At 42.1% G+C, this 20,138-nt stretch overlaps 1 protein-coding gene across 1 annotated transcript; it reads right to left on the bottom strand.

Moving 5' to 3' along the window:
- Position 1: 1 nt before the first annotated feature.
- LOC110503517 (ion channel TACAN) lies at positions 2–16,787 on the bottom strand. The gene is made up of 12 exons (XM_021581866.2): positions 16,507–16,787; positions 16,168–16,286; positions 15,938–16,057; positions 15,726–15,785; positions 15,422–15,517; positions 14,469–14,558; positions 12,237–12,302; positions 7,601–7,662; positions 7,308–7,400; positions 7,133–7,197; positions 770–838; positions 2–469 (listed from the first exon to the last, which is right to left on the bottom strand). The coding sequence occupies exons 1-12, from the start codon at positions 16,573–16,575 to the stop codon at positions 353–355; spliced, it is 1,026 nt and encodes a 341-aa protein (XP_021437541.1). The 5' UTR covers positions 16,576–16,787; the 3' UTR covers positions 2–352.
- Positions 16,788–20,138: the final 3,351 nt, after the last annotated feature.

Here is a 20,138-nt window from a genome sequence, read left to right as displayed (position 1 = left end):
GTATGAGATAGGTCCACAGTATATAATTTATTATTTTAGCAATAAGAGGCCATGTTATTGCACAATCACACTGACTATTCTGCTGTCCTTTTAATTTAGTAGAAATTCTTCTGAAATGTCTAAGTCACACCCTAAACTGCTGTGCCATTATTATATTGAGCAGAAACTATCTTTATATTTATCCAAATCACAAATCTATACAGTAGCAACCCCAAAGCAACCAAAGTTGGGGATCATTGAATACTGCCCATGATCCTCTGTCACTAGTAAATGAGCCATGATTATAGAAAGTTTCCCGAGAAGCTCCTATAGGATGAACCAGCGGATGCAGTTTCTGTGTATCCTCTTCATCTCACTGACCCTTGGATTTTGCCTGGTCCTTGCTCTTGAGCTTGGTGCGGACTACTGCAACAGTAGTGAGGAAGTTGCCCATGAACAGAATGAGGAAAGAGATTCCACACATTGAGACCTAGAATGACACCAGAAATTGTGAATACTGGCATAAGATGGGGAAGACAACTTTTCTATAATTATATAATAGAAAACTGGATGGCTTGTTGTCTGCTTTTATGGATGGGAGACTATAATCTAAAGGGCGTAATACTTTTAACAAATAAATCAACATTTTATGTACAAGCCCCATGCCCTGTTCACACATTAACATTGCTAAGACATGAGGCCCTCTTTATCATTATAAACTGAATCACTTTAGGGGGTGAATGGAGCAAAGAATGTGTCTATCAGGAAAGCTGTCTGGGGGCACACTGACCTGCCACTCTTGACAGTCTGGGAGCCGAGCCATCCTGAACAGAGAGAGTCCGTTGTAGAGTTGCCAAAACTGCAACACAAAACATCACGTTTCACACACACACACACATACATTAAGTAATACACACGTATGCACGCAGACACACACACACACACACACAATACCAAGTGCTAGGTCAACAAAATGTTCAGGGCAGACCTGGGTTCAAATATTTGAAAAATACTTGATAAAAATAGTTTAAACACATGCTTGAGCCTGCCTGGAGTTCCCGATGGGCAGGGTTAGCAGTTTTAGGACTTTTCTATTTGTTTATTAAGCCAGGCAAGTTAACAGGCACAGATAAAGTATTTGAAATAATTATTTCAAGTTTGAAACCCAGGTCTGGTTCAGGAGCCACTAAAACATGATAAAGCATAATTCTACAATATGACTGAAGATTTACAGTGCCTTCAGAAAGTATTCACACCCCTTGACTTTTTCCAAATGTTGTTGTGTTGCAGCCTGAATTTAAAATGGATTAAATTGAGACTTTGTGTCACTGGCCTACATACAATACCCCATAATGTCAAAGTGGAATTTTGTTTGAAGAAAATGTTAAAATCATGAGTAAATTCAACTGAAATGTTTTGAGTTAATAAGTATTGAACCCCTTTCTTATGGCAAGCCTAAATAAGTTCAGGAGTTTAACTGTGCTTAACAAATCACAGAATAAGTTGCATGGACTTATTCTGCGTTAAAGAAAATCATGAAAACCACTATTAATGAATAACTACCCCATCTCTGTACCACACACATACAAATATCTAATTCGAGCAGTGAATTTCAAGCACAGATTCCGCCACAAAGACCAGGGAGGTTTTTCAATGCCTTGCAAAGAAGGGCACCAATTGGTAGATGTGTAAAAAAAAAAAAAGAAAAAAAAGAAGCCCTTTGAGCATTGTGAAGTTATTAATTAGGCTTGGGATGGTGAATCAATACACCCAGTCACTACAAAGATACCTTCCTAACTCAATTGCCGGAGAGGAAGGAAACTGCTCAAGGATTTCACCATGCCAATGGTTGTGATATGAGAAAACTGAGGATGGAACAACAACATTGTAGTTACTCCACCAATACTAACCTAAATGACAGAGTGAAAAGTCTGTACATAATAAACATTTTCAAAAACATGCATCCTGTTTGCAACAAGGAACTTAAGTAATGCTGCAAAAAAATGAGACGAAGAAATGAACTTTTTGTCCTGAATACAAAGCGTTATGTTTGGGCAAATCCAACACAAAACATCACTGAGTACCATTCTTCATATTTTCAAGCATGGTGGTGGCTGCTAAGCACAGGCAAAATCTTAGAAGAAAACCTGCTTCAGTCTTCTTTACAACAGACACTGGGAGACGAATAATCACCTTTCAGCAGGACAATAACCTAAAACACAAGGCCAAATCTACACTGGATGACGTTAAATGTTAAAAATTGTAAAAAAATCTTACCAAGATGACTTTAAAGTTTCCTGAGTGGCCTAGTTACAGTTGTAACTAAAAATCAGCTTGAAAATCTATGGCAAACCTTAAACATGTCTTTGTTTAGCAATGATCAACAACCAACTTAACAGAGCTTGAAGAATTTTCTAAAGAATAATGGGCAAATATTGTACAATCCTGGTGTGCAAAGCTCTTAGACACTTACCTGTCACACCCTGATCTGTTTCACCTGTCTTTGTGCTTATCTCCACCCCCTCCAGGTGTTGCCCATCTTCCCCATTATCCCCAGTGTATTTACACCCATGTTCCCTGTTCTGTTGCCAGTTCGTCTTGTCTTGGCAAGCTTACAAGTGTGTTTTTCCTAGTCCTCCTAGTTCTGACCTCTTGCCTGCCCTGCGACTAAGCCCGCCTGCCCTGACCTCGAGCCTGCCTGCCGGCCTGTACCATTTGGAACTCTGACCTGGTTTATTAACTTTTGCCTGTCCTCAACCTGCCTTTTGCCTGCCCCTTGTTGTTCAATAAATATCAGAGACTCGAACTGTCAGCCTCCTGTGTCTGCATCTGGGTCTGTGTCACTATACTTACCCAAAAAGAGCCACAGTTGTAATTACTGCCAAATATGTTTCTAATGCATTGTCTTAGGGGGGTGAATACTTGCTGCCCTATGTACATAGTCATTGAACACTGGTAACTTTAATAATGTTGGCACACAGTTTTACCCTCTTCATATGTACAGTGGGGCAAAAAAGTATTTAGTCAGCCACCAATTGTGCAAGTTCTCCCACTTAAAGATGAGAGGCCTGTAATTTTCATCATAGGTACACTTCAACTATGACAGGCAAAATGAGAAAGAAAATCCAGAAAATCACAGTGTAGGATTTTTAATGAATTTATTTGCAAATTATGGTGGAAAATAAGTATTTGGTCACCTACAAACAAGCAAGATTTCTGGCTCTCACAGACCTGTAACTTCTTCTTTAAGAGGCTCCTTTGTCCTCCACTCGTTACCTGTATTAATGGCACCTGTTTGAACTTGTTATCAGTATAAAAGACACCTGTCCACAACCTCAAACAGTCACACTCCAAACTCCACTATGGCCAAGACCAAAGAGCTGTCAAAGAACACCAGAAACAAATTCGTAGACCTGCACCAGGCTGGGAAGACTGAATCTGCAATAGGTAAGCAGCTTGGTTTGAAGAAATCAACTGTGGGAGCAATTATTAGGAAATGGAAGACATATAAGACCACTGATAATCTCAATCGATCTGGGGCTCCATGCAAGATCTCACCCAAAAATCCCAGAACCACACAGGGGACCTAGTGAATGACCTGCAGAGAGCTGGGACCAAAGTTACAAAGCCTACCATCAGCAAGGGCATTGAAGATGAAACATGGCTGGGTCTTTCAGCATGACAATGATCCCAAACACACCGCCCGGGCAACGAAGGAGTGGCTTCGTAAGAGGCATTTCAAGGACCTCGTGTGGTCTAGCCAGTCTCCAGATCTCAACTCCATAGAAAATCTTTGGAGGGAGTTGAAAGTTTGTGTTGTCCAGCAACAGCCCCAAAACATCACTGCTCTAGAGGAGATCTGCATGGAGGAATGGGCCAAAATACCAGCAACAGTGTGTGAAAACCTTGTGAAGACTTACAGAAAACATTTGACCTTTGTCATTGCCAACAAAGGGTATATAACAAAGTATTGAGATAAACTTTTGTTATTGACCAAATACTTATTTTCCACCATAATTTGCAAATAAATTCATAAAAAATCCTACAATGTGATTTTCTGGATTTTTTTTTCTTCTCATTTTGTCTGTCATAGTTGAAGTGTACCTATGATAAATTACAGGCCTCATCTTTTTAAGTGGGAGAACTTGCACAATTGGTGGCTGACTAAATACTTTTTTGACCCACTGTATATACTGTAAAGGTTTTCCTCCTCTTCATCTGAAGAGGAGGTGTAGCAAGGATCGGACCAAGCTGCGGCATGGTAAGTGTCCATGGTTGTTTATTTAAAAACATGAACTGAAAACTCAATGAATACAAAACATTAAACGTGAACGTGAACGAAACAGTACCATGTGGAGAACAGACACAGAAACAATCACCCACAAAACAACATTGAAACCCAGGCTACCTAAGTATGATTCTCAATCAGAGACAACTAACGACACCTGCCTCTGAGAACCATACTAGGCCGAACACAGAAAACCAACCTAGAAACACAAAACATAGAATGCCCACCGAACTCACGTCCTGACCAACTAAAAAAACAAATAACACAAGAACTAGGGTCAGAACATGACATATACTATATTTTAGTCAAGGTTCATCCTATATAACTACTGCTGTACACATTTTTTCCATTCATATATTGCCCGTAATGTCTATACATACACATCATACACATACAATTGAAGTCGGAAGTTTACATACACTTAGTCATTAAAACTCGTTTTTCAACCACTCCACAAATTTCTTGTCAACAAACTATAGTTTTGGCAAGTCGGTTAGGACATCTACTTTGAGCATGACACCAGTAAATTTTCCAACAATTGTTTACAGTGTCACGACTCCGACCTAAGGTGGCTCCCCTTCCCGTTCGGGTGGCGCTCGGTGGTCGTCGTCGCCGGCCTACTAGCCGCCACTGATTATTTCCTCCCCCTCCTTATGTGTTTATTGAGTGCACCTGTTTTGAGTTGGGTATAATTAGTGAGGCTTTATTAGTCAGCCGGCCCGCCTGGTTCCTTGTGCGGGATTAATTATTGTGACCTTCTGTTTTGTGTAAACTTGTGTGCAAGTCTGTGGGTTACGTGTTTTGCTGGACAGTTTAAGTCCCCCTGTTTGGGGCGTTTGTTTTGTTTTGTTATACGTTATATTGTGTTTTCATGGGGTTGACTTATGTTCGCTGTTTTTGTGCATTAAAGTAGCACTCCCCTGAACTCTCTGCTTCCTGCGCCTGACTTCTCACCCACTACACTCAGAACGTTACATACAGACAGATTATTTAACTTATAACTCACTGTATCACAATTCCAGGGGGTCAGAAGTTTACATACACTTAGTTGACTGTGCCTTTAAACAGCTTGGAAAATTCCAGAAAATTATGTCATTGCTTTAGAAGCTTCTGATTGGCTAATTAACATAATTTGAGTCAATTGGAGGTGTACCTGTGGATGTATTTCAAGGCCTACCTTCAAACTCAGTGCCTCTATGCTTGACATCATGGGAAAATCAAAATAAATCAACCAAGACCTCAGAAAAAATATTGTAGACCTCCACAACTCACAACGCCTGAAGGTACCATGTTCACCTGTACAAACAATAGTACACAAGTATAAACACCATGGGACCACGCAGCCGTCATACCGCTCAGGAAGGAGACGTGTTCTGTCTCCTAGAGATGAACGCACTTTGGTGGGAAAGTACAAATCAATCCCAGAACAACAGCAAAGGACCTTGTGAAGATGCTGGAGGAAACAGGTACAAAAGTATCTTTATCCACAGTAAAACGAGTCCAATATTGACATAAGCTGAAAGGCCACTCAGCAAGGAAGAAGCCACTGCTCCAAAATCGCCATAAAAAGCCAGACTACGGTTTGCAACTGCACATGGGGGCAAAGATTGAACTTTTTGGAGAAGTGTCCTCTGGTCTTATGAAACAAAAATAGAACTGTTAATGACCATCGTTATGTTTGTAGGAAAAAGGGGGAGGCTTGCAAGCCGAAGAACACCATCCCAACCATGAAGCACGGGGGTGACAGCATCATGTTATGGGGGAGCTTTGCTGCAGGAGGGACTGGTGCACTTCACAAAATAGATGGCATCATGAGGCAGGAAAATTACTTGGATATATTGAAGCAACATCTCAAGACATCAGTCAGGAAGTTAAAGCTTGGTCACAAATGGGTCTTCCAAATGGACAATGACCCCAAGCATACTTCCAAAGTTGTGGCAAAATAGCTGAAAGACAACCAAGTCAAGGTATTGGAGTGCCATCACAAAGCCCCGACCTCAATCCTATAGACAATTTGTGGGCAGAACTGTAAAAGCGTGTGCGAGTAAGGAGGCCTACAAACCTGACTCAGTTACACCAGCTCTGTCAGGAGGAATTGGCCAAAATTCACCCAACTTAATTGCGGGAAGCTTGTGGAAGGCTACCCGACACGTTTCACCCAAGTTAAAAGGCAATGCTACCAAACACTAATTGAATGTATGTAAACTTCTGATCCACTTAGAATGTGATGAAAGAAATAAAAGCTTAAGTAAATCACTCTCAACTATTATTCTGACATTTCACATTCTTAAAATGAAGTGGTGATCTTTACTAGGATTAAATGTCAGGAATTGTGAAAAACAATGTATTTGGCTAAGGTGTATGTAAACTTCCGACTTCAACTGTATATATTTATATTCTGGACTCTAACATTGCTCATCCTCATCCTCATAATTTTTCCTTTTTTATTTTGGGGATTTGTGCATATTGTATTGTTTGGTATTACTGCACTGTTGGAGCTAGAAACACAATTTTGCTGCACCTGCGATAACATCTGCAAAATATGTGTACGTGACCAATAACATTTGATTTATATAATCAATATGTGTTTTATTTTACATTTTTATAAATGTTCACATTTTTGTGTGTAGATTTACCAAAAATGACAATGAAATCCATTTTAATCCCACTTTGTAAAACAACAAAATGTTGAGAAAAGTCAAGGGGTGTGATTACATTTTGTAGGCACTGTATGTGTGATTTATTATGCAATCCCTATGCAACAACAAAGTAGCCTCAGTGTGACTCAGCATTACATAAGCAAACTAACTCCAGATCAACTAATGCTGAGCTGAGAGGAATCACACAGCCAGATCGCATACTCACATGACCAAAAAACAGGAAGGGCAGAAGAAATGTCAGCCCTTGCCACATCCAGGACTGAAATCCTTCTAAAAGATAGATGGACACAGCGTAGACGTAAACAAATGTATCTCAAATGTATCTGTAACTATGTAGCTATAACATGGAGGGTCATTGTAATTATTACATTGTGTCTCACCCACAGTCAGGTCCATGTTGTGTCTTTCTCCCAGGGTTCTTAGTCTGTACAGACAGCCGCTCTGATAGTAGTACTGCATACAGTGAACAATGCCTGTGATGCACACACACACACACACACACACACACACACACACACACACACACACACACACACACACACACACACACACACACACACACACACACACACACACACACAAAGAAGTGGTTGACATATTTTTTTAACTAGACATTTACTTGTAATTGTTGTAACACTAATGTATTCCTTGTTTTTTAAGTACGAAAGCTTACTTTGATACAAAGAGTAGGCGAGGAATTGGTTCCTGAAATTCTGGTACAGGTATCCATCAGGCCTAAGAGACATCAGACAATGACTTTTACAAACAGTGTACTATATTATATACTGTATACTGTTGAACTTCACCTCCTAACAGTTTAATACAGGATCATCTTTATATTGCTAATTCTCACCTACAAAGCACTCAATGGACTGGCGCCCACATACCTTACTGTCCTCCTGCATCCCTACACTCCCACCAGTTCACTGCACTCCTCGGACGCTGGCCTCCTCACCATCCTTCACACCAAGCTCCTCTCCATGGGAGACCAGGCTTTTAGAACTGTAGTTCCCCAACTCTGGAACTCCCTCGCCACGTCAGGACCCCACAATCCATACACCTATTCATACCTTCACACAGGCTTACTCAGATTCTCTGTTGTCTTAGCTTTTATCTTCTGTCTAGTTCACTTCCCTGGTCAGTCTGTCCTTGTGTTTAGTGCACTTTTATATACAGTACCAGTCAAAAGTTTGGACACAACTATTCATTCAAGGGTTTTTCTTCATTTTTACTATTTTCTACATTGTAGAATAATAGTGAAGACATCAAAACTATGAAATAACACATACAGTGGGGCAAAAAAGTATTTAGTCAGCCACCAATTGTGCAAGTTCTCCCACTTAAAAAGATGAGAGAGGCCTGTAATTTTCATCATAGGTACACTTCAACTATGACAGGCAAAATTATTTTTTTAAATCCTGAAAATCACATTGTAGGACTTTTAATAAATTTATTAGCAAATTATGGTGGAAAATAAGTATTTGGTCACTGTGGCAAAGAAGGGGGTCGAGTGATAAATGGCAGATATGTGAGAGCAGAACTAATAAACGGGCTCTGCCCGATCACTAAAATGGCCACCCCTGTCAGAACTACAGATCACAAAATGGCCGACCGCCAAAACTACATGTCCCAGAAGCAAGGGGAACCATCAGAAGGTGGAGCCGACACACAGATAAAGGGTCAAGAAAAACCAGGAAGAGGGAGAGAGAGTGCTGGAAGGATCTACGAACAATAGAGAAAGAGACAATAGAGATTGGCTGGATTTACCGTGTATGAGCTGGATTGTTTTGGACTTACCTGTTGGCGTTTGGACCTGGACCTACCGAGAACCCGATTCGTGTACCGAACCCTGCTATCCTTGACCTCGCCTACGGCCTGGGTGGACCAGGACGGAGAAACAAACACACAGGTACTGTCCTGTTCGAAAGAACTCTCATTCTTGGGTGATTTGGTGACAGTTTACCACTTAATTTGCCACAGTCACCTACAAACAAGCAAGATTTCTGGCTCTCACAGACCTTCTTTAAGAGGCTCCTCTGTCCTCCACTCGTTACCTGTATTAATGGCACCTGTTTGAACTTGTTATCAGTATAAAAGTCCACAACCTCAAACAGTCACACTCCAAACTCCACTATGGCCAAGACCAAAGAGCTGTCAAAGGACACCAGAAACAAAATTGTAGCCCTGCACCAGGCTGGGAAGACTGAATCTGCAATAGGTAAGCAGCTTGGTTTGAAGAAATCAACTGTGGGAGCAATTATTAGGAAATGGAAGACATACAAGACCACTGATAATCTCCCTCGATCTGGGGCTCCACGCAAGATCTGACCCCGTGGGGTCAAAATGATCACAAGAACGGTGAGCAAAAATCCCAGAACCACACGGGGGGACCTAGTGAATGACCTGCAGAGAGCTGGGACCAAAGTAACAAAACCTACCATCAGTAACACACTACGCCGCCAGGGACTCAAATCCTGCAGTGCCAGACGTGTCCCCCTGCTTAAGCCAGTACATGTCCAGGCCCGTCTGAAGTTTGCTAGAGAGCATTTGGATGATCCAGAAGAAGATTGGGAGAATGTCATATGGTCAGATGAAACCAAAATATAACTTTTTGGTAAAAAAAGGACAAAGAATGCTGAGTTGCATCCAAAGAACACCATACCTATTGTGAAGCATGGGGGTGGAAACATCATGCTTTGGGGTGGTTTTTCTGCAAAGGGACCAGGACGACTGATCCGTGTAAAGGAAAGAATGAATGGGGCCATGTATCGTGAGATTTTGAGTGAAAACCTCCTTCCATCAGCAAGGGCATTGAAGATGAAACGTGGCTGGGTCTTTCAGCATGACACACCGCCCGGGCAACGAAGGAGTGGCTTCATAAGAAGCATTTCAAGGTCCTGGAGTGGCCTAGCCAGTCTCCAGATCTCAACCCCATAGAAAATCTTTGGAGGGAGTTGAAAGTCCGCGTTGCCCAGCAACAGCCCCAAAACATCACTGCTCTAGAGGAGATCTGCATGGAGGAATGGGCCAAAATACCAACAACAGTGTGTGAAAACCTTGTGAAGACTTACAGAAAACGTTTGACTTCTGTCATTGCCAACAATGAGAAACTTTTGTTATTGACCAAATACTTATTTACCACCATATTTTGCAAATAAATTCATAAAAAATCCTACAATGTGATTTTCTGGATTTTTTTTCTAATTTTGTCTGTCATAGTTGAAGTGTACCTATGATGGACATTACAGGCCTCTCTCATCTTTTTAAGTGGAAGAACTTGCTCAATTGGTGGCTGACTAAATACCTTTTTGCCCCACTGTATGCAATCATGTAGTAGCCAAAAAAGTGTTAAACAAATCAAAATATATTTTATAATTGAGATTCTTCAAAGTAGCCACCCTTTGCCTTGATGACAGCTTTGCACACTCTTGGCATTCTATCAACCAGCTTCCTGAGTCACCTGGAATGCATTTCATTTAACAGGTGTGCCTTGTTAAAAGTTCATTTGTGGCAAGGTAGTGGTGGTATACAGAAGATAACCCTATTTGGTAAAAGACCAAGTCCATATTATGGCAAGAACAGCTCAAATAAGCAAAGAGAAAAAACAGTCCATCATTACTTTAAGACATGAAGGTCAGTCAATCTTTTTCAAGTGCAGTCGCAAAAACGATCAAGCGCTATGATGAAACTGGCTCTTATGAGGCCCGCCACAGGAAAGGAAGACCTAGACTTACCTCTGCTGAAGAGGAAAAGTTCATTAGAGTTAACTGCACCTCAGATTGCAGCTCAGAGTTCAAGTAACAGAAACATCTCAACATCAACTATTCAGAGGAGACTGCGTGAATCAGGCCTTCATGGTCGAATTACTGCAAATAAACCACTACTAAAGGACACCAATAAGAAGAAACTTGTTTGGGCCAAGAAACACGAGCAATGGATATTAGGCCGGTGGAAATCTGTCCTTTGGTCTGATGAGTCCAAATTTGATATTTTTGGTTCTAACCGCCATGTCTTTGTGAGATGCAGAGTAGGTGAATGGATGATCTCTGCATGTGTGGTTCCCACCCTGAAGCATGGAGGAGGAGGTGTGATGGTGTGGGGATGCTTGCTGGTGACACTGTCAGTGATTTATATAGAATTCAAGGCACACTTAACCAGCATGGCTACCACAGCATTCTGCAGCGATAAGCCGTCCCATCTGGTTTGCACTTAGTGGGACGATTATTTGTTTTTCCACAGGACAATGACCCAACACACCTCCAGGGTGTTTAAGGGCTATTTGACCAAGAAGGACAGTGATTGAGTGCTGCATCAGATGACCTGGCCTCCACAATCACCTGACCTCAATCCAATAGAGATGGTTTGGAATGAGTTGGACCGCAGATTGAAGGAAAAGCAGCATATGTGGGAACTCCTTCAAGACTGTTGGAAAAACATTCCATGTGAAGCTTGTTGAGAAAATGCTACTTTTGAAGTATCTAAAGTATCTCAAATCTAAAATATATTTAGATTTGTTTAACACTTTTTTGTAATCTGTTACTCCCCAGCCCTGCACTTTTTTGGTTACTACATGATTACATATGTGTTATTTCATAGTTTTGATGCCTTCACTATTATTCTACAATGTAGAAAATAGTCAAAATAAAGAAAAACTCTTGAATGAGTAGGTGTGTCCAAACTTTTGACTGGTACTGTACTTACTTATGTAATATGTGATTTTATTGCTTTATTTCCTGCTGATTTTCTTGTGTATGTTAAGTGACTTTTGGGTGTTGTGAAAAGTGCGTACCCCTTTCCTGCAGTCAAATGACTAGATCGTCCTCGAGTGGCCTCATGGGTGGAATGTTAGTAATATTTTTCATAATTTCGTAATTAATAAACATCATTTAAATCAATTCGGTGTTTCTATGTCAAACGGTTTTGTTATATTTCAATCTTCTGTGATGTATAGAAAGTGTAATATTGGGATGCAAACTCAAAATTGAATACACTTCAACTCTATATCTGACATGGTACAGGTGTCTTCTTTTTTTAAACCCATAGCCATGTGTGTGAGGTGTATACTAAAAAGTCGAAAAGTCAAAGTCGATTTGTTTAAGACTACCAAGAAACACTAAGTGTGATCCTGATTTAGCCCACTGCAGTAAATTAACTTAAAATATTGACAAGGAATAGAAAATGCTAACTGGATTCTATTGTTTGCCATCTATCATACCATTGCTTGAAATGGAAACTGCCTATGAAAAAACCTACGGTGTGGTTGGTGTGTGATCAACTATTGGCAACAAGCGCTTCCTGAGTTTGCTCACCATGTCAGCATGACTCCAGACAGAAAGGCTGAGACGTAATGATGGAAAACCCACCAGCCTTTGATCCTGAAACATTAACCAAATACAACAAGAAAATAATCAGAATAGGCAAATATGAAGAGGGAGTACTTATATAAATGCATCATACTGTAGTAGTTACTGTTTTATATATATACAGTGCCTTGCGAAAGTATTCGGCCCCCTTGAACTTTGCGACCTTTTGCCACATTTCAGGCTACAAACATAAAGATATAAAACTGTATTTTTTTGTGAAGAATCAACAACAAGTGGGACACAATCATGAAGTGGAACGACATTTATTGGATATTTCAAACTTTTTTAACAAATCAAAAACTGAAAAATTGGGCGTGCAAAATTATTCAGCCCCCTTACTTTCAGTGCAGCAAACTCTCTCCAGAAGTTCAGTGAGGATCTCTGAATGATCCAATGTTGACCTAAATGACTAATGATGATAAATACAATCCACCTGTGTGTAATCAAGTCTCCGTATAAATGCACCTGCACTGTGATAGTCTCAGAGGTCCGTCAAAAGCGCAGAGAGCATCATGAAGAACAAGGAACACACCAGGCAGGCCCGAGATACTGTTGTGAAGAAGTTTAAAGCTGGATTTGGATACAAAAAGATTTCCCAAGCTTTAAACATCCCAAGGAGCACTGTGCAAGCGATAATATTGAAATGGAAGGAGTATCAGACCACTGCAAATCTACCAAGACCTGGCCGTCCCTCTAAACTTTCAGCTCATACAAGGAGAAGACTGATCAGAGATGCAGCCAAGAGGCCCATGATCACTCTGGATGAACTGCAGAGATCTACAGCTGAGGTGGGAGACTCTGTCCATAGGACAACAATCAGTCGTATATTGCACAAATCTGGCCTTTATGGAAGAGTGGCAAGAAGAAAGCCATTTCTTAAAGATATCCATAAAAAGTGTTGTTTAAGGTTTGCCACAAGCCACCTGGGAGACACACCAAACATGTGGAAGAAGGTGCTCTGGTCAGATGAAACCAAAATTGAACTTTTTGGCAACAATGCAAAACGTTATGTTTGGCGTAAAAGCAACACAGCTGAACACACCATCCCCACTGTCAAACATGGTGGTGGCAGCATCATGGTTTGGGCCTGCTTTTCTTCAGCAGGGACAGGGAAGATGGTTAAAATTGATGGGAAGATGGATGGAGCCAAATACAGGACCATTCTGGAAGAAAACCTGATGGAGTCTGCAAAAGACCTGAGACTGGGACGGAGATTTGTCTTCCAACAAGACAATGATCCAAAACATAAAGCAAAATCTACAATGGAATGGTTCAAAAATAAACATATCCAGGTGTTAGAATGGCCAAGTCAAAGTCCAGACCTGAATCCAATCGAGAATCTGTGGAAAGAACTGAAAACTGCTGTTCACAAATGCTCTCCATCCAACCTCACTGAGCTCGAGCTGTTTTGCAAGGAGGAATGGGAAAAAATGTCAGTCTCTCGACGTGCAAAACTGATAGAGACATACCCCAAGCGACTTACAGCTGTAATCGCAGCAAAAGGTGGCGCTACAAAGTATTAACTTAAGGGGGCTGAATAATTTTGCACGCCCAATTTTTAAGTTTTTGATTTGTTAAAAAAGTTTGAAATATCCAATAAATGTCGTTCCACTTTATGATTGTGTCCCACTTGTTGTTGATTCTTCACAAAAAAATACAGTTTTATATCTTTATGTTTGAAGCCTGAAATGTGGCAAAAGGTCGCAAAGTTCAAGGGGGCCGAATACTTTCGCAAGGCACTGTATATATTTTTAACTTCTCCCCAATTGGTAGTTACAGTCTTATCCCATCGCTGCAACTCCCGTACTGACTCAGGAGAGGTGAAGCCACACTGCTTCTTGAGACACTGCCCACTTAACCCGGAAGCCGGCCGCACCAATGTGTCAGAGGAAACACAGTACAACTGGCTTCCATGACAGCGTGCATGCTCCTGGTCCGCAACAGGAGTCCCTAGAGCGTTATGGGACAAGGACATCCCGGCCGGCCAAACCCTCCCCTAACCCGGACGACGCTGGGCCAATTGTGCGCCGCCTCATGGGTCTCGAACCCGGGTCTGTAGTGACCGCTGGGCCACTCGGGAGGCAGTAGTTACTATTTTGCCAAAGTAATTTGTTGTTGAGCAGTGTAAGAATGTATCATCTCTAGCCAGGGATTAGGTCTGAAGACTGACGGGCCTACCTGGACCCGTTGCTGATGAGGATGCTCTCCCGTACGGTGAGGGTGCAGTAGTACCACACCAGCAAGAAATTGAGGATTGCGTCAACAAATCTAGACAGGGTACAGACACACAAACAAACATACGCGCACACAAACACACGCACGCACGCACGCACGCTCACACAGAGAGAGAGATTCAGACACTAGACAGGGTTGAATGACATGATTGCTTATGGGTACCTTCATGTGTGTGCAAAGTATTACTGTTCTCAGATTTTTTTATGAATAGATTTTAGATGTGTATTAAAATGGGTTTTGTTGCAAATCGCTATATAGCCATTGTTAAGGTGAAATGGAATGGTTGTATCTTGTATATTTGACTGTGATATGTGGTTGTCTCACCTAGCTATCTTAAGATAAATGCACTAATTGTAAGTCGCTCATTTTGGATAAGAGCATCTGCTAAATGACTAAAATGTCAAATGTAAGTATTGATAATTTTTTTTTACATTTAAAAAAGATATATTGATGTCACAAATGTATCATTTGTATTTGTTCTTTATAAAAAAATGTTGTTCTTTGTCACATTTGACTGTGTAAAACCTAGCATCACTAGTTATTTCTCAGTATGAGGCAGATACAGTATATAGCGTTTTGCAACAAAACCATCAAGTGTGTCACGCCCTGGCCATAGAGAGGCTTTTTATTCTCTATTTTGGTTAGGCCAGGGTGTGACTAGGGTGGGTATTCTATGTTCTTTTTTCTGTTTTTGAATTTCTTTGTTTTTGGCCGGGTATGGTTCTCAATCAGGGATAGCTTTCTGTCGTTGTCTCTGATTGAGAACTATACTTAGGTAGCCTTTTCCCACCTGTGTTTTGTGGGTAATTATTTTTTCCGTGTGTGTTTGTGTGCACCTCGGTTGCGTCACGGTCTTTGCTGTTTACCTGTTTGTGTTCATAGCTATTCAAGCTTACCTGTAGCTCACAAAGCAATAACACATGAAGGCGAATAGGAGCAGTATAACTGTGAGGTACAGCTTGAATTTCTCATACTCATCTTTGTAGGCAAATCTGAGGAGGAAGAAACATTTTTCGAATCATGCAAAGTCACACTGTTGCCATCTGTTGAAAGATGATTTATGATTTGTTAATTATCAGCTCCATCTGATGGGGACATTTGGAATAGAATGACAAATGGGTTTATGGTTCACTAGATAAGAAGTACAGTATGTTCAAATTTCTAAGAGTTAGCAAATCCATTGAAGTGGAAGCTACTTACTTTGACTGTTTGCTCAGAAGAGTCACGCTTACATTGCCCAGAACAAGATTGAGATACAACCTGTAGTTTGTGAGATGTGAATGAGAATTGTTTTATTTAACTGGCATTTGAAATGTATAAATCCTCAGAATAGGAAAACAGCCAACAACTCTTTCACATGTCCCTCCCCTGAGACCTGTGAAATAATGTTTTTAATGTAGTGACACTCGTACCCATTTTTCTTTGGAAGGAAAGCCTCCATTTCAAAGAAAGTGTTGGGTCTTGCTTTGATGTGCTCCTTGATTTCATCCAAGGTTTTTACATCCTCCTCTGTCAGTCTCTCCTTATTGCATCTGTTTATAAAGGATGGATAGAGGGCCTTGAAAAACAGTGTTAGGGTGCATGAAACCGTTTAGAGAAGGAGAGCGAAGGTGAGAGCATGTATGCGTGTGCATTAACTTACTTCTTCATTAACTGAGACATGTCCTTAAGTCTACTCCGCTGGCGGGCGATAGACGAAGAGCAATTACTCTGCAGCTTGGAAACTTCCTCTAGTTTCTGCAAGTATAGCCGGTGGCTCTCCTAGTAACGAAATTTTAAATATCATCATATCAGTATAGAAGATACTGACAATAATGTATAGCCTATTACATCTATTCTAATGATTCTTCCTTGATGAACCACTGTGATTACTGTATGTAACACTATGTAACTAAGTAAGCGTTTCAAGGTAGTCTACACCCGTTGTATTCGGCGCATGTGACAAATAACATTTGTATTAGAATAGGATCTGACATCTCACCTGAATCTGATGATACTCTTTCTCTAGACTTTCCCACTCTTGCAGTGCAGCTGTCAAACTTGGAGGCATATTTTCTAACTTTTGTGAGTTTCTCAATTGCTGAAATCTTAGTGTCCTCCTGGAATTGTGTCCTCTGGCTGGTAGAGAGGCCTTCTGCTTAAAATCACAGGCAATGTCAATAGGGTCTTGCTGTTAAGTCTACCAGAGAGCAGCTAGAGTCTATATGAACAAACTATGTTCCTGACAATGTAATGTGAAACGTTTTCAGGGAGTGTGTATTACGTGTCCACAGGCTGTTTATGGCAGGCAGTGAACTTTGACTTTGTTACAAATATGCTTGATTGACATGGACATTGTTCTCTCTTGCAATTATCTGTTTATCACATCTTTCATCACGTTCTCCCAATCCAACTCGTATTCTTCATTTATTACTTCTGCAACTAACACCAGTTTTGGACAACAGTCCTAGTGCAGTGTTGACTGTAGTATTATCTAAAATAAGGACGCATGACAACGAGGTTCTAGCTCCAGCATGTTTACTAACCTAACCCTCGCATGTCATACATAGGTACGGATACCCCCAAGGAACATCCTACTACATCTTCCCCTCTCCCATGAACAAGAACTCAACATGCATAACCACTGAACCATAACTGAAATGCAATTTGGAAACCAGTGTTATTCTCTAACACGCTACTTCACATCCTGAAACAGTATGAACATTAACTTAGGTACAGTCTCTTTTTGCTGGGTATGGTCCCCAGCAGTATGTTTTCTCTTCAAGTAACATAGTCTTTCAGCCACTCTGGTGGCTTCATATCCCTTTTTTGGCGCGCATGTGGCTCTGTGAGCATTATCTCTCCGTCACCCCCTCTTATGCATTTTCTGTGGCCTCAGTCTGTGTGGTTGGTAGATCTGGAAGAGCTCTGAGGTGTGTTCTGTTCCTTCCTACCTCTTCTGAGCCTGTGTCCACCACATAGGAGCGTGGGGCATCCTCTTTCCTCAGCACTATTACTGGTGTCTTTGAGTTTGTAATCCACACATGTTGACCTTCGGTCAGCTCTGGCCTCTCCGTAGCACGGTGTCTCCAAATAAAGTCTCCAGTTTGTGTTTTGTTTCAGTCGTTTGTCCCTCTCAGCGAAGGCCTTCCTGTTAGGCCATCGGGGTTTAAGCTGAGCCAGCGAGACAGGCAATGGGGAAGGCAGCCTCCTGCCCATCAGGAGCTCGGCAGGCGACGGCCTATGATACAGTGGTGTAACTCTGTAAGCTAACAGAGCCCTGTATGGATCATTGTTCTTTTTCAGCAGTTCCTTGACTGTTTTCACAGCTCTCTCTGCCTCACCATTACTCTGTGCATGGTAGGGGCTACTGGTCACGTGTGAAGTCATATTCTGCGGCAAAAACAGAAAAGGAGCTTGCAGAGAACTGGGGAGCGTTATCTGTAACCAGGACCTCAGCGACCCCTTGCCTGGAAAAAAATAGACTTTAATCCATTAACACCAGCTGATGTGGTTATGGGTGTCTTTGCTATTTCAATGTATCTTCAATAGTAATCTACCACTAGCAGATAAGTGTAATTTTTTCTAATAGAACATATCTGCCCCTACCTTTTGCCATGGCCGTTTTGACAGCTCCGTTGCCATCAGTGGCTCCGGATGACAAGGTTGACATTTTGTACAGACCTCACACTGGGCCACCAACTTGGCAATCTGAGTACTCAGACCAAGCCACCACACCGACTGTTGAGCCCTCAGTCTGCATTTGGTTATCCCCATGTGTCGCTCATGCACTCTGTCTAGCATTTCTGGTTGAGTCTCTGGGATAACTATCCGTTGTCCTTTCATGAGAAGGTCTCCATTACAGTGGAAGTAACTTTGGTGCACCCAATAGGGCTTCAGCAGCTGAGGCAGTTCCTCCATCCCTTTTTGCACTGCTGCACTATCTGTCGGCAGATGGGGTCTCGTTGTTGCTCCTCTGCAATCTGCTGCAGTTTGGTCTGAGATGCAGGTAGGCTGTCCCTTATTGCATTAATGGACACCTGTACCTCACCCTCTAGACATTGCTCCTCCTCTGATAATGGACATTTAATTGGGGCCCTGGAGAGTGCATCTGCTGTGATCAGTGCCTTCCCTGGCACATACACCATCTTGTAGGTGAACCTCAGTAATCTGAGGCAGAAGCGTAGAACTCTGGGAGGCAAGTCGTCCAGTGCTTTTGTCCCTAACAGAGCCAACAGTGGTTTGTGGTCAGTCTCTGCTGTAAACTGCAGGCCAATAAGGTATTGGCTGAGCCTTTCACATGCCCATGTGATAGCCAACGCCTCCTTCTCCACTTGAGCATACCTTTGCTCTGTGTCGGATAAGCTTCGGGAGATGTATGCTATTGGACGCCACTCCATGTTGTCCTGCATCTGTGTGAGGACCGCCCCTAGCCCAAAGGATGATGCATCTGCTGATACCTTTGTCTTAGCGTGGGGACGATACTGGGACAGCACTCTCTGTGAGGCCAGGTCTCCTTTGATTTTGTCAAAAGCCACCTGTTGCATGTGACCCCATGACCAGTCATTCTCTTTGGCTAGTAAGTCTCTCAGGGGTTTGGTTGTATCTGAAAACTGTGGGAGGAACTTACCCACATATGTGGCCATGCCTAAGAAGGTCCTGACTTCAGCCACATTCTGGGGTCTGAGCATATCTGTGATGGCACTGATCTTTTCCGGGTCCGACTCTATTCCAGCTGCACTGATTTTGTGTCCCAAGAACAAGACCTCTGACTGTGCAAAAGTTCGTTTTTCATTTAGTGTCAGGCCAGTCTCCTGGAGTTGGGTCAGAACTGCTGTGAGCCTTACATCCTGTTCTGCTCTGTCGCTTCCGCACATGAGCACATTGTCCGCGTGGACTATGACGCCACTCAGCCCATCCAACAGCTGGGACATGCGTCTTTGGAAATTCTCAGGACCGGAAGCGATTCCAAATGGCAAAACATTAACACAGCAACAGCCAAACGGTGTCATAAACGTTGTGAGCTCTCTGATGACAGCGGTATCTGCCAGAAACCTGAGCGGGCATCCAGCTTTGTGAAGACTTGTGAGCCATCCAACTGAGCCAGTGACTGCTCCACTGATGGTATGATGTGTGTGTCTCTCTGCAGAGTGCCTCATTCAAGTTAGTCATGTCCACACAGATCCTTATGTCCCCATTGGCTTTTGGGACCACTACCATCCCTGCACACCAATTTGTGGGACTCTCTATTTTAGACACCGACCCAATTTCTTCCATCCTCCCCAACTCTTCCTTTACTCTGGCCAATAAAGGGATAGGCACAAGGTGGGTGGGGGGGGTGGGGAGGGGGGGGTGGTAAGGGCATAGGGGACAGCATCCTCTTTCAGGCAGATTTTGTAGTCACCTTCTATCCTTCCTAGACCAGAAAATACTTTTGGGAATTTATTTTTGAAAACCTCACCTGGGTCCTCCAGGTGGTGAAAATGGTGAAGTCAAAGAATGGAACAAAACAAACAAAAGTTATAGTGGAAGACAAGGATCGGTCCAATAGTGCATTTCTTGTTGGAGCGCGTTTTTTGGACAAGGGGGTTCATTTGGGAGATCCATTTGGACTGTGAAGAGAGCAGTGGGAAA

This window comes from Oncorhynchus mykiss, chromosome 24 (genome assembly GCF_013265735.2).
Source record: "Oncorhynchus mykiss isolate Arlee chromosome 24, USDA_OmykA_1.1, whole genome shotgun sequence".
In the NCBI taxonomy this organism is placed as follows: domain Eukaryota; kingdom Metazoa; phylum Chordata; class Actinopteri; order Salmoniformes; family Salmonidae; genus Oncorhynchus; species Oncorhynchus mykiss.
The sequence above is the reverse complement of the archived record's forward strand: the minus strand, read 5'-3'. Positions and strand labels throughout refer to the sequence as shown.

What these genes read in the sequence shown, in the direction of transcription:
- LOC110503517 (XM_021581866.2), bottom strand. Translation starts at nt 16,575, where the DNA reads ATGCCTCCAAGTTTGACAGCTGCACTGCAAGAGTGGGAAAGTCTAGAG. An exon ending in TTCCTTCCAAAGAAAAATGG is followed by an intron (nt 15,786 to 15,937) that starts GTACGAGTGTCA and finishes CACAAACTACAG; the next exon opens with GTTGTATCTCAATCTTGTTC. An exon ending in CCTTCCTGTTTTTTGGTCAT is followed by an intron (nt 839 to 7,132) that starts GTGAGTATGCGA and finishes TTTGTGTTGCAG; the next exon opens with TTTTGGCAACTCTACAACGG.